The sequence below is a fragment of the Mustelus asterias genome, unplaced genomic scaffold (genome assembly GCF_964213995.1).
Source record: "Mustelus asterias unplaced genomic scaffold, sMusAst1.hap1.1 HAP1_SCAFFOLD_3470, whole genome shotgun sequence".
In the NCBI taxonomy this organism is placed as follows: Eukaryota; Metazoa; Chordata; class Chondrichthyes; order Carcharhiniformes; family Triakidae; genus Mustelus; species Mustelus asterias.
Window position 1 is genome coordinate 766 of NW_027593415.1, and position 25348 is coordinate 26113.

The 25348-nt window shown below is 55.3% G+C and overlaps 1 protein-coding gene across 1 annotated transcript; it reads left to right on the plus strand.

The window, feature by feature from the left end:
* Positions 1-454: 454 nt before the first annotated feature.
* On the plus strand, positions 455-24910 carry LOC144490588 (E3 ubiquitin-protein ligase HUWE1-like; the record flags this gene model as incomplete). Its single annotated transcript, XM_078208300.1, has 8 exons — positions 455-572; positions 8475-8615; positions 14381-14668; positions 15032-15137; positions 16681-16798; positions 16982-17163; positions 22583-22773; positions 23500-24910. Coding segments are annotated over 8 exons (1247 nt in total), but the record flags the coding sequence as incomplete, so codon positions are not given.
* Between the last annotated feature and the right edge of the window lie 438 nt (positions 24911-25348).

Sequence of the window (25348 nt, forward strand, 5' to 3'; positions counted from 1 at the left end):
TGCTGTACCTGTCCTGGGAGTGTTTGATGGGGGACAGTGTGGAGGGAGCTTTACTCTGTATCTAACCCCGTGCTGTACCTGTCCTGGGAGTGTTTGATGGGGACAGTGTAGAGGGAGCTTTACTCTGTATCTAACCCCGTGCTGTATCTGTACTGGGAGTGTTTGATGGGGACAGTGTAGAGGGAGCTTTACTCTGTATCTAACCCCGTGCTGTATCTGTACTGGGAGTGTTTGATGGGGGACAGTGTAGAGGGAGCTTTACTCTATGCCCCCCTTGTAGGTCCTAATGTAAGCAGTTGGAAAGTATTGTTGTGTCGCCACTATCAGAAAATAATGGCGACACAACTTCTTCCCTCCAATATAAAAATCAGTCTTAAAAGTGATTCCTCAAATTCAGGTCCGAAATGTTATTCGCTTAAGCTTTCTGTTTCTATCTCGTTCACGTTTTTTTTAGAAACCCATCGAACGGTGCTGAACCAGATTCTGCGTCAGTCCACCACACACCTGGCAGACGGCCCTTTTGCTGTCCTCGTGGATTACATTCGGATCCTCGACTTCGATGTCAAACGCAAGTAGGTTCTCCACGAGCACTTGACCTCTGACGCTTTGCTCCTGCGAAAGCAAACTCTGGGGTGGACGCCTGGAAAAGCCTCTGGTTGGCCACGGGGCTTCGATTCTGCCACCCTCTAATCATTGAACCTTTTGGCAGAGGTCTTTCTGCTTGTCTCACCCCACTAAAGCTCGGTCGAGGGGTGCCATCCCTGTTGATTTGGATACCCTGAAACCCGGTTTCATTGGTGCCCTGCGTCCTTTGTTTGAAATTCCTAATTCATTCCCTGGATGTGGGCAACACTGCATTTATTGCCTGCCTTTTGTGTTCTCTTTCAGACAGGGATGCGGTGCTAGTACGCCCTAGGGGCTCATAGGGACCACTTGAGGGAGTATGTTCAGAGTCAACTATGTAGGAATAAATGAGACCTGGGTGTCCTCATACATCAGTCACTGAAAGTAAGCGCGCAGGTACAGAAGGCAGTAAAGAAGGCAAATGGTATGTTGATCTTCACAGCGAGGGGATTTGGCTATAGGGATTGGGATGTTTTACTACAATTGTCTCGGGCGTTGGTGAGGCCACACCTGAGTATTGTGTACAGTTTTGCTCTCCTTATCTGAGGAATGATGGTCTTACTGTGGAGTGAGTGGAGCGAAGGTTTACCAGGCTGATTCCTGGGATGGCAGGACTGACATATGAGGGATTGAGTTGGTTAGGATTGTATTTGCTGGAGTTTGGAAAAAATTAGGGGAATCTCATAGAAACCTATAAATTTCTAACAGGACTAGATAGGGAGATGCACGAAGGATGTTCCTGATGGTGGGGGAGTCCAGAACCAAGGGTCACAGCCTGAGGGTACAGGGTAACCCATTTTAGGACAGAGATGAGGAGAAATTTCTTCATCCAGAGAGTGGGTCAGCGTGTGGATTTCACTACCACAAAAAGCAGTTGAGGTCAAAACATTATGTTTCCAAGGAGGAGTTAGATATAGCTCTGGGGTCTAAAGCTATTAAGGGATATGGGGGGTGGGTGGGATCAGGATATTGAGTTGGATGATCAGTCATGATCATAATGAATAATGCTTGCATGGAACTTGGATGTGGTTGCAGTGACGGAGACTTTGTTAAAAGGACAGGACTGGCAGCTGAATATTCCGGGTATAAGTTTTAGGAAAGACAGAGGAGGGGCGAGAAGAGATGGAGGAGTAGCAATACTGGTTAGGGAGCATATTACAGCGGTACAGAGGGTGGACAATTTGGAAGGGTCAGGTAACGAGTCACTGTGGGTGGAGCTCAGAAACAGGAAGGGCGCAGTCACTATGCTGGGGGTATACTACAGGCCTCCCAACAGCCCACGGGAAGTTGAGGAACGGATATGTAAGGAGATTCTGGACAGGTGCAGAAAAAATAGGGTTGTTGTAGTGGGAGACTTTAATTTCCCTTGTATAGACTGGAAATCGCTTAGCGCTGGGGGTCCGGACGGGGAGGAATTTGTAAAATGTGTCCAGGAAGGTTCTTTGGGACAATATGTTGATAGTCCAACTAGAGAGGGGGCTATACTGGACCTAGTACTGGGGAATGAGCGCGGTCAGGTCATCAAAGTTTCAGTGGGGAAACATGTGGCAAACAGTGACCACAATTCTGTAAACTTTCTGATAGTCATGGAAAAGGATGAGTGTTGTCCTATGGGTAAGGTGCTGAATTGGGGGAAGGCTAACTACAGCCGGATTAGGCAGGATTTGGTGGCTGTTGATTTGGGAGAGGCTGTTCGAGGGTAAATCCACATCTGGCATGTGGGAGTCTTTTAAGGAGCAGTTGATAGGACTGCAGGACAGGCATGTGCCTGTAAAGAGGAAGGATAGGAAAGGTAGGATTCGGGAGCCGTGGATAACCAGTGAAATTGTGGGTCTAATCAAAAAGTAAAAAGGGGCATACATAAGGTCCAGGCAGCTAAAAACAGATGAAGCACTGGAGGAATACAGAGAAAGTAGAAAAGAACTCAAACAGGGACTTAGAAGGGCAAAAAGGGGTCACTTGGCAGACAAAATTGGAGAATCCCAAGGCATTTTATACATACAGGGCAGTAGTGGGAACTTGTGTATGGAGTCAGTAGAGATAGGCGAGGTGATGAATGAATACTTTTCTTCAGTGTTCACCAAGGAGAGGGGCCATGTTTTTGAGGAAGAGAAGGTGTTACAGGCTAATAGGCTGGAGGAAATAGATGTTCGGAGGGAGGATGTCCTGGCAGTTTTGAATAAACTGAAGGTCGATAAGTCCCCTGGGCCTGATGAAATATATCCTAGGATTCTTTGGGAGGCAAGGGATGAGATTGCAGAGCCTTTGGCTTTGATCTTTGGGTCCTCGCTGTCCACGGGGATGGTGCCAAAGGACTGGAGAATGGCGAATGTTGTTCCTCTGTTTAAGAAAGGGAATAGAAATGACCCTGGTAATTATAGACCGGTTAGTCTTACTTCGGTGGTTGGTAAATTGATGGAAAAGGTCCTTAGGGATGGGATTTACGACCATTTAGAAAGATGTGGATTCATCCGGGATAGTCAGCACGGATTTGTGAAGGGCAAGTCGTGCCTCACAAATTTGATTGAATTTTTTGAGGAGGTAACTAAGTGTGTTGATGAAGGTAGGGCAGTTGATGTCATATACATGGATTTTAGTAAGGCGTTTGATAAGGTCCCCCATGGTCGGCTTATGATGAAAGTAAGGAGGTGTGGGATAGAGGGAAAGTTGGCCGATTGGATAGGTAACTGGCTGTCTGATTGAAGACGGAGGGTGGTGGTGGATGGAAAATTTTCGGATTGGAGGCAGGTTGCTAGCGGAGTGCCGCAGGGATCAGTGCTTGGTCCTCTGCTCTTTGTGATTTTTATTAATGACTTAGAGGAGGGGGCTGAAGGGTGGATCAGTAAATTTGCTGATGACACCAAGATTGGTGGAGTAGTGGATGAGGTGGAGGGCTGTTGTAGGCTGCAAAGAGACATAGATAGGATGCAAAGCTGGGCTGAAAAATGGCAAATGGAGTTTAACCCTGATAAATGTGAGGTGATTCATTTTGGTAGGACTAATTTAAATGTGGATTACAGGGTCAAAGGTAGGGTAGTGAAGACTGTGGAGGAATAGAGAGATCTTGGGGTCCATATCCACAGATCTCTAAAGGTTGCCACTCAAGTGGATAGAGCTGTGAAGAAGGCCTATAGTGTGTTAGCTTTTATTAACAGGGGGTTGGAGTTTAAGAGCCGTGGGGTTATGCTGCAACTGTACAGGACCTTGGTGAGACCACATTTGGAATATTGTGTGCAGTTTTGGTCACCTCACTATAAGAAGGATGTGGAAGCGCTGGAAAGAGTGCAGAGGAGATTTACCAGGATGCTGCCTGGTTTGGAGGGTAGGTCTTATGAGGGAAGGTTGAGGGAGCTAGGGCTGTTCTCTCTGGAGCGGAGGAGGCTGAGGGGAGACTTAATAGAGGTTTATAAAATGATGAAGGGGATAGATAGAGTGAACGTTCAAAGACTATTTCCTCGGGTGGATGGAGCTATTACAAGGGGGCATAACTATAGGGTTCGTGGTGGGAGATATAGGAAGGACATCAGAGGTAGGTTCTTTACGCAGAGAGTGGTTGGGGTGTGGAATGGACTGCCTGCAGTGATAGTGGAGTCAGACACTTTAGGAACATTTAAGTGGTTATTGGATAGGCACATGGAGCACACCAGGATGATAGGGAGTGGGATAGCTTGATCTTGGTTTCAGATAAAGCTCGGCACAACATCGTGGGCCGAAGGGCCTGTTCTGTGCAGTACTGTTCTATGTTCTACGTACGTTAGGAACAAGAGGGTTGTCAGAGAAAGAGTCGGACCTCTCAAGGACAAAGGAGGGGAATTATGCTTAGAACCCGAGAAAGTAGGTGAGATCCTAAATGAATACTTTGTAGCAGTATTCACAAAGGAGGGACACATTGATTGGTAATGTCTCAGAGAGATGTGTAGACCCGTTAGAACAAATCGCAATTACAAGGGAGGAAGTGTTAGGTGTTTTAGGAAGCATTAAGGTAGACAAATCCCCAGGGCCAGATGGCACCTGTCCTAGATTACTGAGAGAGACAAGAGATGAAATTGCTGGGCCTCTAACAGAAATCTTTGTTTCTTCATTGGACACAGGTGAGTTCCCAGAGGACTGGAGGACAGCAAATGTGGTCCCGTTATTTAAGAAGGGTAGCAAGGATAACCCGGGTAATTATAGGCCAGTGAACTTGACGTCCGTGGTAGGGAAATTGTTGGAGAAGATTCTTAGAGATAGTATCTATGCACGTTTAGAACTGAATAGTCTCATTAGCGATAGACAACATGGTTTTGTATGAGGGAGGTCATGCCTCACAAATTTGGTTGAGTTTTTTGAGGAGGTGATAAAAATGATTGACGACTGAAGGGCCGTGGATGTCGTCTACATGGATTTTAGTAAAGCATTTGACAAGGTCCCTCATGGCAGGCTGGTGCAAAAGGTTAAATCTCACGGGATCAAAGGTGAACTAGCTAGATGGGTACAGAACTGGCTTGGCCATAGAAGTCATGATGTGGAGATGCTGGCGTTGGACTAGGGTAAACACAGTAAGAAGTCTCACAACACCAGGTTAAAGTCCAACAGGTTTATTTGGTCGCAAAAGCCACCAGCTTTCGGAGCGCTGCCCCTTCGTCAGGTGAGTGGGAGTTCTGTTCACAAACAGGGCATATAAAGACACAAACTCAATTTACAAAATAATGATTGGAATGCGAGTCTTTACAGTAATCAAGTCTTAAAGGTACAGACAATGTGAGTGGAGAGAGGGTTAAGCACAGGTTAAAGAACAGTACAGCACAGGAAACAGGCCCTTCGGCCTTCCAAGCCGAAAGAGATGTGTATTGTCTCCAGACAGGACAGCCAGTGAGATTCTGCAAGTCCAGGAGGCAAGCTGTGGGGGTTACAGATAGTGTGACATGAACCCAAGATCCCAGTTGAGGCCGTCCTCATGTGTGCGGAACTTGGCTATCAGTTTCTGCTCAGCAACCTCAGCGCAGAATCGCTGAGCAGAGACTGATAGCCAAGTTCCGCACACATGAGGACGGCCTCAACCGGGACCTTGGGTTCATGTCACACTATCTGCAACCCCCACGACTTGCCTGGGCTTGCAAAATCTCACTAACTGTTCTGTCTGGAGACAATACACATCTCTTTAACCTGTGCTTGACGCTCTCTCCACTCACATTGTCTGTACCTTTAAGACTTGATTACTGTAAGACTCGCATTCCAATCATTATTTTGTAAATTGTGTTTGTGTCTTTATATGCCCTGTTTGTGATCAGAACTCCCACTCACCTGACGAAGGGGCAGCGCTCCGAAAGCTTGTGTGGCTTTTGCGACCAAATAAACCTGTTGGACTTTAACCTAATGTTGCGAGACTTCTTACTGTGTTGGCCATAGAAGACAGAGGGTAGCAGTGGAGGGGTCTTTTTCTGATTGGAGGTCTGTGACTAGTGGAGTCCCCGCAGGGCTCTGTACTGGGACCTCTGCTGTTTGTGATATATATAAATGATTTGGAAGAAGATGTAGCTGGTCTGATTAGTAAGTTTGCAGACGGCACAAAGATTGCTGGAGTTGGGGATAGTGATGAACATTGTCAGAGAATACAGCAGGATATAGATAGGCTGGAACATTGGGCGGAGACATGGCAGATGGAATTTAATCCAGATAAATGCGAAGTGATGTATTTTGGTAGAACTAAGGCGGGGGGAGCTATACAATAAATGGCAGAATCATCAGGAGTATAGACACACAGAGGGACCTGGGTGTGCAAGTCCACAGATCCTAAAAGGTGGCAGCACAGGTGGAAAAGATGGTGAAGAAGGCATATGGCATGTTTGCCTTTATTGGACGGGACATAGAGTATAAAAGTTGGCATATGATGTTGCAGCTGTATAGAACATTGGTTTGGCCACATTTGGAATACTGCGTCCAGTTCTGGTCGCCACACTACCAGAAGGACGTGGAGGCTTTGGAGAGAGTACAGAAAAGGTTTACCAGGATGTTGCCTGGTATGGAGGGTATTAGCTATGAGGAGAGATTGGGTAAACTGGGCTTGTTCTCCCTGGAAAGACGGAGGTTGAGGGGCGACCTAATAGAAGTTTATGAAATTATGAAGGGCATAGATAGGGTGAACAGTTGGAAGCTTTTTCCCAGGTCAGAAATGACAAACCCAAGGGGTCACAAGTTCAAGGTAAGGGGGGCAAAGTTCAATACAGATATGCGGGGGACATATTTTACACAGAGGATGGTGGGGGCCTGGAATGCGCTGCCAGGCAAGGTGGTTGAGGCGGACACGCTGGGATCATTTAAGACTTATCGAGATAGCCACATGAACAGACTGGGAATAGAGGGATACAAACGAATGGTCTAGTTAGGAACACATGATCGGTGCAGGCTTGGAGGGCCAAAGGGCCTGTTCCTGTGCTGTATTCTTTGTTGTTTGAATGGCGGAGCAGGCTTGAAGGGCCAAATGGCCTCCTCCTGCTCCTCTTTTCTCGTGTTTCTATGGTGTGGGGTAAGGATGACAGGTTTCTATCTCTACAGGGTATTCGTGAGTCAGTTGGGTCTTATTTTTTGAACAGCAATCTGACAGCTTCACCATGGTTTCCTTCTGAAAATTGTGGATTTGTTTATTTCAGCTGATTTTGAATTGCTGAACTGCCTGAGGTGAGATTCAAACCCTCGACCTTGGGATTGGATTCTGGGCGCAGCTATACTGCCAAGCTGACCAATGGGCATGCTCACAAGTTACCTGAGCTCTGTCCATGTACTCGACCCTACGGGCAACTAAGATGTTGCCTTGGCCGGGGAGGGGAGAGAGATTGCGGTGTTGCCACGGGGTGTAAGGGAAAGAGGCATTGGCTAGGATCCTCGGTGCTCCTCCTACGCTGAGGAATGTCACTGGAAAAGGGGGAGGGTGGGTGAGCTGGGCAGTGTTGGCGGGTGCCGGCAGTTGGTGCTAGCGCCTACCTTCTGCGGATTTGCCTGGCACATACAGCCAGAGTTCTGACCATCTGGGTAAGATTCAGGGGGTATTGGCGGGGTTGCAGCTGCCAGTTCTCCCCACCCTAACCCACCGTCACTGGGTTCAGGCAGAAGTGGGGGGAAGTTGGAGAGATCCAAAACTGCAGAAAGGACAAGCTGACCGAACCTGAGGTGGGAACAGAGTTCCAGTGAACTGCCTTTTCCTGTCTTCCTGTGTTTGGATTGCAGTTTGTATGCTGACACCAGTTGGGGGAAATCCTATCAGACTATCATCGCCTGGTGGTGGGCCCTGGCTAGTTAATACTCCCTGTGTCTAATTATTTGTAGAATCCCTAGGTGCAGGCGGAGACCATTCATCCCATCGAGTCTGCACTGACTCTCCTACAGAGTATCTTACCCAGGCCCACCCCCCCCCCGCACTACCCAGGAACCCCACGCATTTACACTGCTAAGCCCCCTAACCTACACATTTTAGGATGTAGCACGGCCAATCTACCGAACCTGCACATCTTTGGAGTGTGGGAGGAAACCGGAGCACCCGGAGGAAACCCACGCAGACACAAGGAGAATGTGCAAACTCCACACAGACAGTGACCCAGTCTGGAGTTGAACCTGGGCCCTGAAGCAGCAGTGCTAACCACTGTACTACCCAGTTAGTGTTGGTGTTGTCAGGACCTGGGCCAGTTATAAAGGTCCCCTGTGCTTCTCGAGTGCTATGGATGGAGGACAGTATCTGCTTTCTCTCTCCCTCCCAGTTTGAACATTGGGCTCCTGAACCTGGTTTGAGTTCCCCTCAGATCCTCGCTGCACTAGCCCCACCTCGGGCAGATTGTCCCCCATTTGCTGATCTGCCTGCCCTGCTTCCTCTGGCCCAGGTACTTCCGTCAGGAGTTGGAGCGTTTGGACGAAGGCATCCGCAAGGAGGATTTAGCGGTGCATGTGCGGAGGGACCACGTCTTTGAGGACTCGTACCGGGAGCTCCACAGGAAATCCCCCGAGGAGATGAAGAACAGGCTGTAAGGATACAATCCCTTGAGCTCCCAGCTTTTTATAAACCTCTCTCCTTGCAGAGCAGGAGACTGTCAGATAAACTGGGTCTTTGGTGGCTGTTTGGCGGGGGCCACGGATAAAGCTTAACGGAGTGGCTGTTAGAGATGGCCAAAGCTGACGGCTCCCTTCCCACTGAGTTGCTCCATTCACAGTTCCTGCTGTGAACAGATCTCAACTCTTGATGTGAGCCTTATCCACCTGCCAACCAGACTGAGCTTCTGGGCTCCAGGTAAGACTGAGGGTTGGGAAAGAGGCACACTCCTCTGTACCACTGAATTCCAGTGGGAGACAGTGCGGTCAGTAGGATGTGTCCATTTACCCCAGGGTGGGGTTTGAAAGAGGCAGCGAGGACCACACAGCTTCAGTGGGTCAGGCCTCCCTACCATAAAGTGACATTAGAGGAATGCTTGAACTTTGCCAGGTGAGATCTGTTTCTTACCCTCACTCTCACATTTTCTCTGGCTTCCTCTGACCCCACCCTCCACCTCCCAGCTTCACCCCTCCTCCCTCTGCCCCCCCGTCCCTCTGCCCCCCCCCGTCCCTCTGCCCCCCCGTCCCTCTGCCCCCCCCGTCCCTCTGCCCCCCCCGTCCCTCTGCCCCCCCCGTCCCTCTGCCCCCCCCGTCCCTCTGCCCCCCCCGTCCCTCTGCCCCCCCCGTCCCTCTGCCCCCCCCGTCCCTCTGCCCCCCCCGTCCCTCTGCCCCCCCCCGTCCCTCTGCCCCCCCCGTCCCTCTGCCCCCCCCGTCCCTCTGCCCCCCCCGTCCCTCTGCCCCCCCCGTCCCTCTGCCCCCCCCGTCCCTCTGCCCCCCCCGTCCCTCTGCCCCCCCCGTCCCTCTGCCCCCCCCGTCCCTCTGCCCCCCCCGTCCCTCTGCCCCCCCCGTCCCTCTGCCCCCCCCGTCCCTCTGCCCCCCCCGTCCCTCTGCCCCCCCCGTCCCTCTGCCCCCCCCGTCCCTCTGCCCCCCCCGTCCCTCTGCCCCCCCCGTCCCTCTGCCCCCCCCGTCCCTCTGCCCCCCCCGTCCCTCTGCCCCCCCCGTCCCTCTGCCCCCCCCGTCCCTCTGCCCCCCCCGTCCCTCTGCCCCCCCCGTCCCTCTGCCCCCCCCGTCCCTCTGCCCCCCCCGTCCCTCTGCCCCCCCGTCCCTCTGCCCCCCCCGTCCCTCTGCCCCCCCCGTCCCTCTGCCCCCCCCGTCCCTCTGCCTCCCCCGTCCCTCTGCCCCCCCCGTCCCTCTGCCCCCCCCGGCCCTCTGCCCCCCCCGGCCCTCTGCCCCCCCCCGGCCCTCTGCCCCCCCCGTCCCTCTGCCCCCCCCGTCCCTCTGCCCCCCCCCGTCCCTCTGCCCCCCCCCGTCCCTCTGCCCCCCCCGTCCCTCTGCCCCCCCCGTCCCTCTGCCCCCCCCGTCCCTCTGCCCCCCCCGTCCCTCTGCCCCCCCCGTCCCTCTGCCCCCCCCGTCCCTCTGCCCCCCCCGTCCCTCTGCCCCCCCCGTCCCTCTGCCCCCCCCGTCCCTCTGCCCCCCCCGTCCCTCTGCCCCCCCCGTCCCTCTGCCCCCCCCGTCCCTCTGCCCCCCCCGTCCCTCTGCCCCCCCCGTCCCTCTGCCCCCCCCGTCCCTCTGCCCCCCCCGTCCCTCTGCCCCCCCCGTCCCTCTGCCCCCCCCGTCCCTCTGCCCCCCCCGTCCCTCTGCCCCCCCCGTCCCTCTGCCCCCCCCGTCCCTCTGCCCCCCCCGTCCCTCTGCCCCCCCCGTCCCTCTGCCCCCCCCGTCCCTCTGCCCCCCCCGTCCCTCTGCCCCCCCCGTCCCTCTGCCCCCCCCGTCCCTCTGCCCCCCCCGTCCCTCTGCCCCCCCCGTCCCTCTGCCCCCCCCGTCCCTCTGCCCCCCCCGTCCCTCTGCCCCCCCCGTCCCTCTGCCCCCCCCGTCCCTCTGCCCCCCCCGTCCCTCTGCCCCCCCCGTCCCTCTGCCCCCCCCGTCCCTCTGCCCCCCCCGTCCCTCTGCCCCCCCCGTCCCTCTGCCCCCCCCGTCCCTCTGCCCCCCCCGTCCCTCTGCCCCCCCCGTCCCTCTGCCCCCCCCGTCCCTCTGCCCCCCCCGTCCCTCTGCCCCCCCCGTCCCTCTGCCCCCCCCGTCCCTCTGCCCCCCCCGTCCCTCTGCCCCCCCCGTCCCTCTGCCCCCCCCGTCCCTCTGCCCCCCCCGTCCCTCTGCCCCCCCCGTCCCTCTGCCCCCCCCGTCCCTCTGCCCCCCCCGTCCCTCTGCCCCCCCCGTCCCTCTGCCCCCCCCGTCCCTCTGCCCCCCCCGTCCCTCTGCCCCCCCCGTCCCTCTGCCCCCCCCGTCCCTCTGCCCCCCCCGTCCCTCTGCCCCCCCCGTCCCTCTGCCCCCCCGTCCCTCTGCCCCCCCGTCCCCCTGTCCCCCTGCCCCCCTCCCGCCCCCTGCCCCCCTCCCGCCCCCTGCCCCCCCTCCCGCCCCCTGCCCCCCCTCCCGCCCCCTGCCCCCCCTCCCGCCCCCTGCCCCCCCTCCCGCCCCCTGCCCCCCCTCCCGCCCCCTGCCCCCCCTCCCGCCCCCTGCCCCCCCTCCCGCCCCCTGCCCCCCCCGCCCCCTCCTCCCGCCCCCTGCCCCCTACTCCCGCCCCCTGCCCCCTCCTCCCGCCCCCTGCCCCCTCCTCCCGCCCCCTGCCCCCTCCTCCCGCCCCCTGCCCCCTCCTCCCGCCCCCTGCCCCCTCCTCCCGCCCCCTGCCCCCTCCTCCCGCCCCCTGCCCCTCCTCCCGCCCCCTGCCCCCTCCTCCCGCCCCCTGCCCCCTCCTCCCGCCCCCTGCCCCCTCCTCCCGCCCCCTGCCCCCTCCTCCCGCCCCCTGCCCCCTCCTCCCGCATCCCCCCTCCTCCCGCATCCCCCCTCCTCCCCCCTCTCCCCTCCTCCCGCCTCCCCCCTCCTCCCCCCTCCCCCCTCCCCCCTCCTCCCCCCGCCTCCCCCCTCCCCCCGCCTCCCCCCTCCCCCCGCCTCCCCCCGCCTCCCCCCTCCTCCCTCCTCCCGCCTCCCCCCTCCTCCCGCCTCCCCCCTCCTCCCGCCTCCCCCCTCCTCCCCCCTCCTCCCGCCTCCCCCCTCCCCCCGCCTCCTCCCGCCTCCCCCTCCTCCCGCCTCCCCCCTCCCCCCTCCCCCCTCCTCCCGCCTCCCCCCTCCTCCCGCCTCCCCCCTCCTCCCGCCTCCCCCCTCCTCCCGCCTCCCCCCTCCTCCCGCCTCCCCCCTCCTCCCGCCTCCCCCCTCCTCCCGCCTCCCCCCTCCTCCCGCCTCCCCCCTCCTCCCGCCTCCCCCCTCCTCCCCCCTCCTCCCGCCTCCCCCCTCCTCCCGCCTCCCCCCTCCTCCCGCCTCCCCCCTCCTCCCGCCTCCCCCCTCCTCCCGCCTCCCCCCTCCTCCCGCCTCCCCCCTCCTCCCGCCTCCCCCCTCCTCCCGCCTCCCCCCTCTTCCCGCCTCCCCCCTCCTCCCGCCTCCCCCTCCTCCCGCCTCCCCCTCCTCCCACCTCCCCCTCCTCCCGCATCCCCCTCCTCCCGCATCCCCCTCCTCCCCCCCCCGCCGACTCCCTTCCCCCGACCACCGCCCCGCTCCCCTCCCCTCCCCTCCCCACCCCTCCCCTCCACTCCACTCCAATCCACTCCCCGCCCGCCCGCCCTCCCTCCTTCCCGCCCTCCCTCCTTCCCGCCCTCCCTCCCTCCCGCCCTCCCTCCCTCCCGCCCGTCCCTCCCTCCCGCCCGTCCTCCCTCCCCGCCCGTCCTCCCTCCCGCCCGTCCTCCCTCCCGCCCGTCCTCCCTCCCGCCCGTCCTCCCTCCCGCCCGTCCTCCCTCCCGCCCGTCCTCCCTCCCGCCCGTCCTCCCTCCCGCCCGTCCTCCCTCCCGCCCGTCCTCCCTCCCGCCCGTCCTCCCTCCCGCCCGTCCTCCCTCCCGCCCGTCCTCCCTCCCGCCCGTCCTCCCTCCCGCCCGTCCTCCCTCCCGCCCGTCCTCCCTCCCGCCCGTCCTCCCTCCCGCCCGTCCTCCCTCCCGCCCGTCCTCCCTCCCGCCCGTCCTCCCTCCCGCCCGTCCTCCCTCCCGCCCGTCCTCCCTCCCGCCCGTCCTCCCTCCCGCCCGTCCTCCCTCCCGCCCGTCCTCCCTCCCGCCCGTCCTCCCTCCCGCCCGTCCTCCCTCCCGCCCGTCCTCCCTCCCGCCCGTCCTCCCTCCCGCCCGTCCTCCCTCCCGCCCGTCCTCCCTCCCGCCCGTCCTCCCTCCCGCCCGTCCTCCCTCCCTCCCGCCCGTCCTCCCTCCCGCCCGTCCTCCCTCCCGCCCGTCCTCCCTCCCTCCCGCCCGTCCTCCCTCCCGCCCGTCCTCCCTCCCGCCCGTCCTCCCTCCCGCCCGTCCTCCCTCCCGCCCGTCCTCCCTCCCGCCCGTCCTCCCTCCCGCCCGTCCTCCCTCCCGCCCGTCCTCCCTCCCGCCCGTCCTCCCTCCCGCCCGTCCTCCCTCCCGCCCGTCCTCCCTCCCGCCCGTCCTCCCTCCCGCCCGTCCTCCCTCCCGCCCGTCCTCCCTCCCGCCCGTCCTCCCTCCCGCCCGTCCTCCCTCCCTCCCGTCCTCCCTCCCTCCCTCCCTCCCTCCCTCCCTCCCTCCCTCCCTCCCTCCCTCCCTCCCGCCCTCCCTCCCGCCCTCCCTCCCGCCCTCCCTCCCGCCCGCCCTCCCTCCCGCCCGTCCTCCCTCCCTCCCCCCCTCCCTCCCTCCCCCCCTCCCTCCCTCCCCCCCTCCCTCCCTCCCCCCCTCCCTCCCTCCCTCCCCCCCTCCCTCCCTTCCTCCCTCCCTTCCTCCCTCCCTTCCTCCCTCCCTTCCTCCCGCCCTCCCTCCCTCCCGCCCTCTCTCCCGCCCTCTCTCCCGCCCTCTCTCCCGCCCTCTCTCCCGCCCTCTCTCCCGCCCTCTCTCCCTCCCTCCCGCCCTCCCTCCCGCCCTCCCTCCCTCCCTCCCTCCCTCCCTCCCTCCCGCCCTCCCTCCCTCCCTCCCGCCCTCCCTCCCGCCCTCCCTCCCGCCCTCCTTCCCCCTGGCCCCCCTCCCTTCCTTTCTCTAGCCCCCCTCCCTCTGCCCCCTCCCTCCCTCTGCCCCCTCCCTCCCTCCCTCCCTCTGGCCTCCCCCCCTCCCTCCCTCCCTCTGGCCTCCCCCCCTCCCTCCCTCTGGCCTCCCCCCCTCCCTCCCTCTGGCCTCCCCCTCTCCCTCCCCCTGGCCACCCCCCCTCCCTCCCTCTGCCGGCCACCCCCCTCCTTCCCTCTGACCCCACCCCAGAACCCCCACCCATCTCCTGCCCCCCCCCCCCCCCCCCGGCCCCCCTCAGTCCCTTCCTCACTCTGCCCCCCCCCCCTCTCTGCCTCCCTCCCTCTGGCCCCCCTCGCCTTCCCCTCCCTCCGGCCTCCCCCCTGGCCTCCTCTTGCCCCCCCCCCCTCCTCCGGCCTCCCCCCAGCCTCCCTCCACTCCCTCACCTCCGGCCCCCTGGCCCGCATGCTCTCCCTCCTCTCTGTGTTTGTGTCTTTCCGTCCCCCCCGTGTGTGTGTGCGCTACACCCTTCTCCTCCTCAGCCCCCCTGTCCACCTCCATCATACCCCTGCTGAATGCCTTAAGCTGTGTTGGCGATGTGGGATAGGGATTGGTGAATTCTGAAGGCACTGAGCACTCTATACCCTGCAGTGATGAAGTCAGGCCGATCCACACTGGGTCCCGCTCCCCGTGTCTCTGTATCTAACAGCGGCCGACTTGCTTTCCAGGTACATTGTGTTTGAAGGGGAGGAGGGACAGGATGCGGGAGGCCTGCTCCGCGAGTGGTACATGATTATCTCCAGGGAAATGTTCAACCCCATGTACGCACTGTTCAGGACTTCACCAGGTGACCGAGTCACGTACACCATCAACCCCTCATCGCACTGTAACCCCAACCACCTCAGCTATTTCAAGTTTGTGGGCCGCATCGTGGCGAAGGCGGTGTACGATAACCGCTTGCTGGAGTGCTACTTTACCCGCTCCTTCTACAAACACATCCTTGGCAAATCAGTCAGGTAGGCCTGTTTCCGATTCACTTTTCTCATGGTCTCGGGATGTCCAGAAACACTTGACAATGAAGTACATTCAGAGTGTTGTAGGGACGATGCAGCAACCTACGTGAGCTCCCTCAAAGCAACAGTCCTGACCGTCCTGAGCAGCTAACCTGTTCTGGTCCAGGAGAAAGATTGGCCCCAGCCACTGGAGGGATGTCGCTAAGGCCACGGTTTAAATCAGCCGTGATATTGCCCAATGTGGGTGCAAGTTGGCGGGCCGAGTGGCCTAGCCCTGCTTCGTCTGCTGCACAGCGGGAAGCGCAGCGTGAGACTGCATGTTCTTTTACTTGAAGTAACTGGAAGTAAACTCTGTTTCTCTTACAGGTACACAGACATGGAGAGTGAAGATTATCATTTTTACCAAGGGCTGGTTTACCTGCTGGAAAATGACGTTTCTACACTGGGTTACGAGCTCACCTTCAGTACAGAGGTATTAATATCCCACCCAGTCTTCCCTCACCTCCCGCACCCTTCAATATCCCACCCAGTCTTCCCTCATTCCCCGTACCCATTAATATCCCACCCCCAGTCTTCCCTCACCTCCCGCACCCTTCAATATCCCACCCAGTCTTCCCTCACCTCCCGCACCCATTAATCTCCCGCACCCATTAATATCCCACCCAGTCTTCCCTCACCACCTGCACCCTTCAATATCCCACCCAGTCTTCCCCTCACCTCCCGCATCCTTTAATATGTCAAACAGTCTTCTCCTCACCTCCCGCACCCTTCAATATCCCACCCAGTCTTCCCCTCACCTCCCGCACCCATTAATATCCCACCCAGTCTTCCCTCACCTCCTGCACCCTTCAATATCCCACCCAGTCTTCCCCTCACCTCCCGCATCCTTTAATATGTCAAACATTGTCTTCCCTTCACCTCCCGCATCCTTTAATATGTCAAACATTGTCTTCCCCTCACCTCCCGCATCCTTTAATATGTCAAACATTGTCTTCCCCTCACCTCCCGCATCCTTTAATATGTCAAACATTGTCTTCCCCTCACCTCCCGTACCCTTCAATATCCCACCCAGTCGAATGCCATTCTCCCCTTTGCTTCCCACACCCAGTAATATCCCATCCACTCTCCCCCTCACTCCCCGCAGCAATTAATATCCCACTCTCCCTCTCGCTGCCCGCACCCTTTAATATCCCACCCAGTCTAATCCCACACTCCCATTTGCTTCCCACACCCAGTAATATCCCACCCAGTCTAATCCCACTCTCCCCCTTGCTCCCCGCACCCTTTAATATCCACCCAATCTAATCCCACTCTCCCCTCACTCCCCGCACCCTTTAATATCCGACCTAGTCTAATCCCACTCTCCCCATCACTTCCCGAACCCTTTCATATCCCACCCAGTCTAATCCCACTCTCCCCCTTGCTCCCCGCACCCTTTAATATCCACCCAATCTAATCCCACTCTCCCCTCACTCCCCGCACCCTTTAATATCCGACCTAGTCTAATCCCACTCTCCCCATCACTTCCCGAACCCTTTCATATCCCACCCAGTCTAATCCCACTCTCCCCCTTGCTCCCCGCACCCTTTAATATCCACCCAATCTAATCCCACTCTCCCCTCACTCCCCACACCCTTTAATATCCGATCCAGTCTCATCCCACCCTCCCCCTCACTCCCCGCACCCTTTAATATCCGATCCAGTCTAATCCCACCCTCCCCCTCACTCCCCGCACTCTTTAATATCCGACCCAGTCTAATCCCACCCTCCCCCTCACTCCCCGCACCCTTTAATATCCCACTTGGTCTAATCCCACGACTGTGCTGGGTCTGGGGAGTAGTCTGTTGTGGTAGTCACGAGCTTGTAAATATTCTGCACACTGTGCCATTTGAATGTGGCTGCACCTTCCGGCGTGCAGCAGTTTGGGGGGGTGGGGATGCGGGTCTGGAGCTTAGTCGAGCTTTCCTCAGAGAGAGAGGAAATCGTTCAAGGCCAATTTGCGAATGTCATTGCAGGTACAAGAGTTTGGAGTGTGTGAGGTACGGGAGCTGAAGGCAAACGGTGCTCACATTGTCGTGACGGAAGAGAACAAGAAGGAATACGTGCACCTGGTGTGTCAAATGAAGATGACTGGTGAGTGACAGAGAAGGTTTGTTCCCCACACTAACTGGGCGTGAGGAGGGGTAAGGAGGCGACTGGGGCCAAGCGTCGATAAATACTGTTCATTTGGACCGTAATGGGCTGGTGGTGATGGCAAGCCTTTACCTCGAGCCAGATTGATCATTTCTTTTCTCTCTCTCTCGTATCTTGGGAAAGGTGCAATCCGGAAACAGCTGGCCGCCTTCTTGGAAGGATTCTACGAGATTATCCCAAAACGGTTGATCTCGATCTTTACGGAGCAGGAGTTGGAGCTGCTTATTTCTGGTTTACCCACCATCGACATCGATGACTTGAAAGCAAACACTGAATACCACAAGTATCAGGTTAACTCCATACAGGTGGGACATAGAGGAGTCATCTTGATCTGTCTGTGTTGTTGTGTTCATGCGATCGGCAGTGGCTGCCCTCCACTTCCACTCAATCGATTTGTCAATGTGCCAAAATATCCCAATTCCTTTCTTTTTCCAAGTCTCAGCCTGTTAATTTTTTAGATTGTCCCTTTGAATCTTCCACTTTAGCTGAATGAAACTCCTCTGAATGTGTGTTTTTGTCAGTTGCAGCTATTGGGATGATTGCAACTTGCCATGCGCAAAACCATAGCCGAGGTGCAGTGAAGGTGAACAGAGGTGATGTATCAGGACTGAGAGGTTGTGATTTGGTCAAAGCACCGAAAATGGGACGTTTCTTCTCTAGAGCCGACAAGGGGGAAACGGGAAGAGGTTATGAGAGGGTGAATGATGAAAGATTGTTGGCTGGTTGGTCATTGGGTAATGAAGGGATCACAGACTGAAGGGGGAGATGAGGAGAATTGTTTCCACAGTGTAGTTTGACCAGGAAATATTTCACCACGAGGGCGGGGAGGGGGTATGGATGAGGGTTTCTACACACACACATGCAAAATAGGAGCAGAGGTCGGCCCTTCAGCCCCTGGAGCCTGTTCCACTACTTAATAAGGTTGTGACTTCCACATTCCCATTCACTCACCCCGATAAGCTTTGATTCCCTTGCCTCACAAGAACCTATCGACCTCCATCTTAAAAAAACAATTCAGTAACCTTCCCGGCCTCCACTGCCTTCTGAAGTAGAGAGTTGCAAAGACGCAGAACCCGCAGAGAAAAAGATTCTCCTCTTTGGGTGGTTGTAGAGGGTTGTTTTTCAAACTGGAGGCCTGTGACCAGCGGTGTGCCTCAGGGATCGGTGCTGGGCCCACTGTTATTTGTCATTTATATTAATGATTAGGATGAGAATTTGGGAGGCATGGTTAGTAAGTTTGAAGATGACGCCAAGATTGGTGGCATGGTGGACAGTGAAGAAAGTTATCTCCAATTGCAACAGGATCTTGATCAATTGGGCCAGTGGCTGACGAATGGCAGATGGAGTTTAATTTAGACAAATGCGAGGTGATGCATTTTGGTAGATTGAATCAGGGCAGGACTTACTCAGTTAATAGAACATAGAACATAGAAAGCCACAGCACAAACAGGCCCTTCGGCCCACAAGTTGCGCCGATCATATCCCTACCTCTAGGCCTATCTATAGCCCTCAATCCCATTAAATCCCATGTACTCATCCAGAAGTCTCTTAAAAGACCCCAACGAGTTTGCCTCCACCACCACCGACGTCAGCCGATTCCACTCACCCACCACCCTCTGAGTGAAAAACTTACCCCTGACATCTCCTCTGTACCTACCCCCCAGCACCTTAAACCTGTGTCCTCTCGTAGCAACCATTTCAGCCCTTGGAAATAGCCTCTGAGAGTCTACCCTATCCAGACCTCTCAACATCTTGTAAACCTCTATCAGGTCACCTCTCATCCTTCGTCTCTCCAGGGAGAAGAGACCAAGCTCCCTCAACCTATCCTCATAAGGCATGCCCCCCAATCCAGGCAACATCCTTGTAAATCTCCTCTGCACCCTTTCAATGGCTTCAACATCCTTCCTGTAATGAGGTGACCAGAACTGCGCGCAGTACTCCAAGTGGGGTCTAACCAGGGTCCTATAAAGCTGCAGCATTATCTCCCGACTCCTAAACTCAATCCCTCGATTAATGAAGGCTAGTACGCCGTACGCCTTCTTGACCGCATCCTCCACCTGCGAGGCCGATTTAAGAGTCCTATGGACCCGGACCCCAAGGTCCTTCTGATCCTCTACACTGCTAAGAATGGTACTCTTCATATTATACTGCTGCTTCATCCCATTGGATCTGCCAAAATGGATCACTACACACTTATCCGGGTTGAAGTCCATCTGCCACTTCTCCGCCCAGTCTTGCATTCTATCTATGTCTCGCTGCAACTTCTGACATCCCTCCAAACTATCCACAACACCACCTACCTTGGTGTCGTCAGCAAACTTACCAACCCATCCCTCCACTTCCTCATCCAGGTCATTTATGAAAATGACAAACAGCAAGGGTCCCAGAACAGATCCCTGGGGCACTCCACTGGTCACTGACCTCCATGCAGAGAAAGACCCCTCCACAGCCACTCTCTGCCTTCTGCAGGCAAGCCAGTTCTGGATCCACAAGGCAACAGCCCCTTGGATCCCATGCCCTCTCACTTTCTCAAGAAGTCTTGCATGGGGGACCTTATCGAACGCCTTGCTGAAGTCCATATAGACCACATCCACCGCTCTTCCTTCGTCAATGTGTTTGGTCACATTTTCAAAGAACTCAACCAGGCTCGTAAGGCACGACCTGCCCTTGACAAAGCCGTGCTGACTACTTTTGATCATACTAAACTTCTCTAGATGATCATAAATCCGGTCTCTCAGGATCCTCTCCATCAACTTACCAACCACTGAGGTTAGACTCACCGGTCGGTAATTTCCCGGGCTGTCCCTGTTCCCTTTCTTGAATATAGGGACCACATCTGCAATCCTCCGGAACCTCTCCCGTCTCCATCGACGATGCAAAGATCATCGCCAAAGGCTCCGCAATCTCCTCCCTCGCCTCCCACAGTAACCTGGGGTACATCCCATCCGGTCCCGGCGACTTACCAACCTTGATGCCATTCAATAGTTCCAACACATCCTCTTTCTTTATGTCCACATGCTCGATCCTTTCTGTCCACCGCAAACCAGCAGTACAACCACCCAGATCCCTTTCCACCGTGAATACCGAGGTAAAGTATTCATTAAGCACCTCCGCCATTTCTAACGGTTCCGCACAAACTTTTCCCCCTTCACCTTTTAAGGGTCCTATGCCTTCACATCTCATCCTTTTACTCTTGACATATTTGTAGAAAGCCTTGGGATTCTCCTTAATCTTACCCGCCAAGGTCTTCTCATGACCCCTTCTCGCTCTCCTAATTTCCTTCTTAAGCTCCTTCCTACATCCCGTATACTCCTCTAAATCCTTAACACCTCCTAGCTCTCTGAACCTTCTGTACGCCTCTCTTTTCTTATTCACCAGGTTCACCACAACCTTCGTGCACCACGGTTCCCGTACCCTACCAACACCCCCCTGTCTCATCGGAACGTTGTCATGCAGAGCTCCAGACAAACATTCCTTGAAAATCCTCCACTTTCCTTCGGTACTTTTCCCCAAGAATGCCTCCTTCCAATTTACCCGTCTAATTTCCTCCCTGATGACACTGTATTTCCCTTTACTCCAGAGAAACACTTTCCTAGCCTGCCTGATCCTATCTCTTTCCAATGCTATCGTGAAGGAGATAGAATTATGATCGCTATCCCCAAGATGCTCTCCCACCGAGAGATCCTCCACCTGACCAGGTTCATTAGCCAGCACCAGATCAAGTACAGCCTCTCCTCTAGTAGGCTTATCCACATACTGTGTCAGGAAACTCTCCTGGACACACCTAACAAACTCCTCTCCATCCAAACCCCTAGCCCTAGGGATATTCCAATCTATGTTTGGGAAATTAAAATCTCCCATCACGACAACTCTGTTATTCCTACATCTCTCCAGGATCTGTTTCCCCATCTGCTCCTCAACATCTCTGTTACTATTGGGCGGCCTATAGAAAACACCCAGCAAAGTTACCGACCCCTTCCTGTTCCTAACCTCCACCCACAGAGACTCCGTAGTCAATCCCTCCACGGCGTCCACCTTCTCTACAGCCGTGACACTATCCCTGATCAACAGTGCCACTCCCCCCCCCTCTCTTGCCTCCCTCCCTGTCCTTCCTGAAACATCTAAAACCCGGCACCTGAAGCACCCAGTCCTGTCCCTGAGACATCCAAGTCTCCGTAATGGCCACCACATCACAATTCGAAGCAGCAATCCACGCTCTAAGCTCATCCACTTTATTCACTACACTCCTGGCATTAAAATAGACACATCTCAGACCTTCAGCCTGAGCACTTCCCTTCTCCATCACTCGTCTAACCTCCCTCTTACCCTGTCTACATTCCTTATCTATTTGCGAGCTAACCTCCTCGCTCTCAGTCCCCTCATTTCGATTCCCTCCCCCCAACCTTTCTAGTTTAAAGTCTCTCCAGTAGCCTTAGCCAACCTTCCCGCCAGGATATTGGTCCCCCTGGGATTCAAGTGCCACCCGTCTTTTTTAAACAGGTCACACCTGCCCTAATGGTAGGGCGTTGGGTAGAGTTACAGAACAAAGAGATCTCGGGGTACATGTTCATAGCTCCTTCAAAGTGGAGTCACAGGTGGACAGAGTGGTGAAGAAGGCATTCGGCATGCTTGGTTTCATTGGTCAGAACATTGAGTACAGGAGTTGGAACGTCTTGTTGAAATTGTACAAGACATTGAGAAGGCCACACTTGGAATACTGTGTACAGTTCTGGTCACACTATTATAGAAATGATATTATTAAACTAGGAAGAGTGCAGAAAAGATTTACTAGGATGCTACTGGGACTTGATGGTTTGAGTTATAAGGAGAGGCTGGATAGACTGGGACTTTTTTCCCTGGAGCATTGTAGATTTGGGGATGATCTTATAGAGGTCTATGAAATAATGAGGGGCATAGATCAGCTAGATAGTCAATATCTTTTCCCAAAGGTAGGGGAGTCTAAAACTAGAGGGCATAGCTTTAAGGTGAGGGGGAAGAGATACAAAAGGGTCCAGAGGGTGGTGAGCCTCTGTAACAAGCTGCCAGACGTAGTAGTAGAGGCGGGTACAATTTTGTCTTTTAAAAAGCGTTTAGTCAGTTACTTGGGTAAGATGGGTATCGAGGGATATGGGCCAAACGCGAGCAGTTGGGAGTAGCTTGCGCTAAAAAATAGGGTGGCATGGGCAAGTTGCGCTCGAGGGCCTGTTTCCATGCTGTAAACCTCTTATGATTCTCTGTCCTAAAAGGGCGGCCTCAAACTTTCAAACTCTCATTTCTAAACTCCAGTGGAAACAAGCCCAGTCTGTCCAACCTTTCCTCATCCTGCTCTTTCCAGGGATAAATCGAGTAAACCTCCTCCTAACCCTTGGCCTTCCCCCATGTGTAAGTATTTTATTGCTGACGTTATGTATGTACTTTTTGTTTGTATCGGGAGATTATGAGAGGACGCTGATGGTGAGCGGGAATGTGACTGATACAGTTGCAGAGAGCGACAAGGTATTTTGGGCCCTCCGAGGATCCCTCGGGGCAGCTGTTATCACTGGGAATCGTCCCTCCAGTGACAGTGGGTGTTAGTTGCCTCTTTGCCCTCTGTCTTGATGCCTCGGAGCAGAGGGCAGGGACAGAGCAATAGGAAATTGGGCAAATATCCCCCCGCTAACCCTCCCCCCTGTGCACGATCCTATTAAATGTGTTTCTTGTCTCTCTTGTGTTCCACCCCCACAGATCCAGTGGTTCTGGCGGGCACTGCGCTCCTTCGATCAGGCTGACCGAGCCAAGTTCCTACAGTTTGTAACCGGCACCTCCAAGGTCCCTCTCCAGGGCTTTGCGGCTCTAGAAGGCATGAACGGCATCCAGAAGTTCCAGATTCACCGGGACGATCGTTCAACCGACAGGCTGCCCTCGGCTCACACTTGGTGAGGATTCACCTCTGGGTGAGGTGGGGGGGGGGAACCCTTCCACTTTAATTTAGAAAAACAAAACCAGGTCTGATCATTCTCAAGGTGCTGTTTGTGGGATCTTGCTTTGTGCAAATTGGTTGCTGCCTTTGGCACGTGCCAATAGTGGGTCACACTTGGCTGTGAAGCATGTTGGGATGTCCTGAGGTGCTGGAGGAAGGCTAGATCTTCCTTGTTTATCCTCTGCCTTATCTTAACCATGGTGTGAAGCTATGTTGATGCTGTGATCACACGAGAGAGAGAGTGACGTAGGGGCAGAGGGAGGCCATTCAGCCCCTCGAGAAAAGTCAGTGAGCCACAGCTCCCAGTATTTCCCAACACCTTTGTCCTACATTCCTTAATATCTCAAGTGAACAAAATCAACCACATACATTTTGTAAAACTGAGAATTGATGGATCATCAATTGCCGTTAGTGAAGAGAGTGTTCCAACATGATTAATCTGATACCTGTAAATGTCGCCCACTGTCTGGTTTAGATTCCACCTCCCCAGCACCCTCCCCATTCCCAGTCTGAATGGGCTCCTCCTGTGGCCTAATGAGTCACTGAACTGGTAAACCGCAAAACTTGATCAATAGCTCTGGAGTTCCAGGTTCGAATCTCGCCAGAGTCGCTGGGTAAAATTTGAATTGTGAAATAAACCTCACCGCCTCCATCTGAAAAATCTTTCCTTAAACTTCCTCAGCTTTAACCAACTGGACCTCCCAGCGTACGAAAGCTACGAGAAGCTGCGCCACATGTTGCTACTCGCCATACAGGAGTGCTCGGAAGGGTTTGGCCTTGCCTGAAGCTGCACAAAACCGAGGATGGAAAGGAAGGAAGGAACGGGCGGACCATCAGGAATAAAATTGAGAAACGAAAGGCAGCAGCGGCACACAAACGGGGAGGATTTTAATTTCAAAGAACCAAGACTGTAAAATGTGCATAACTTGGCTCTCCTCGGACTGACCTAGTAGACTTGCTTTAAAAGAGAGAGTGTGTTACGGAAAGGCACTGTCTGCGATGAGGGGGTTCACAGAGTGAGAGCTTCGCACAAGGGGAAAGAATTAATACTGACTTTGGAGAAAAAAATGGTTTTCTTTCATTCCCCTCACTCCGCCCCCCACATTTGCCCCTCCCCATCCTCCTCCATCCCCCTGTTAGGTTGTATCATTTTGTGTGTGTGTGAGAATGTGTATGTGTGCACACAGGTGTCTGCGCACGCACTACCCTTAGGTTGTCTTAACTTGCACATTGGAGGCGGATAAAAGATTTTTTTTTAAAGAAACAAAAGACAGCGAATTCCACCGTGGAAGTAATTGGCTCCAGTGTTGCTCGCTCAGTCATGGAAACCACTTGTTCCGACCTCACGTTTTTTTCCCCCCACTCTGCTGTTCGTCTAGTTTCTTTTCCTGTTTCGGAATCTCTGAATCCGTTGCAAATATTGAAGATGTAAATAAATATGAGAAAAGTTTTGATCCACAGATGCCTCCTCCACCACCCCCCCGCCGCCCCACCCACCCTGTTCAACAGTGGAGTGTGGAGAGACTTCCCCGGCAAAAGGTCGAGGGTTATATCTGTGAATCATGGCAAGGCCTTAGCTTTTAACCGGATCCCTTCCCCAACCCCCCAACCCTCTTTCAATCAGACGTCAAAACACACACCAGGCGCTAGACAAATTAAATTGTGACACGGTGCGGGGGGGGGGGGAGGGAGGGGGCAGAGTGGGGAGGGAGGGGGGCAACATATGAGGGGGGGAGGAAGGAAGCTGAAAGATGTAAAATATGTGCAAAAAAAGTCATTAGCCAAGTTCATGCTTTTTTTCATATTTATTCGTTTAGATTTTTTGGAAAATTCTGGAATAAATAAAAAAAGCTGGTTTGATTCACTTCAACATTTGAATGTTTTAAAGAAAAAAGGAGGGAGAGAAATGAGGAACCCTCTGCTACCCATCTCCCAATTTCCAATGCAACCTCTGTCCTTTTTTTGCCTGTCTTGATATCCAAATGTGCGAGAGGGGAGGGTGAGGGAGGGAGGGGGTTTCTGTTCTGCCCCATTAGTGCTTTGAACAAAGGAGAAAAAACTATACAAAGAAGATTCATTAAAGGTTTAGTTTGAAAAACGTTTTTAGTCTGTTGTTCTGTGCTGAAGGATGTCGAGAGGCTGCTGAGAGATGGCAAAGTGACGGGGGAGAAGTCTGTGGTGCAGGTGGGAGGCCACACTGCCCCATGTGCCTGCAAGCCCTAATCTCCCCCCTTTCCACCTCTCTGCATAGTCCTGCAGGTTACGGCACTTGCAAGTGCCCATTCATGTACTTTTTAAAAGCAGTGACCTTGCTTTCTGTTTCAACCACCCTTTCAAGCAGTGAATCCCAGATCCCCGGCACCCTCTGGGTGAAGTATTTCTCCACAACCCCCCTCTAATATTGACAGCTATGACTTTCACGTGCTTGTGATTATAGACACTTGTTGCAAACCAGGTCAGAAACTGCAAGGTATTTTATGAAGCTAGCCTGGAGCTTATGTTTTGCACTTTAATTAGGCTAGGGTGAGCAT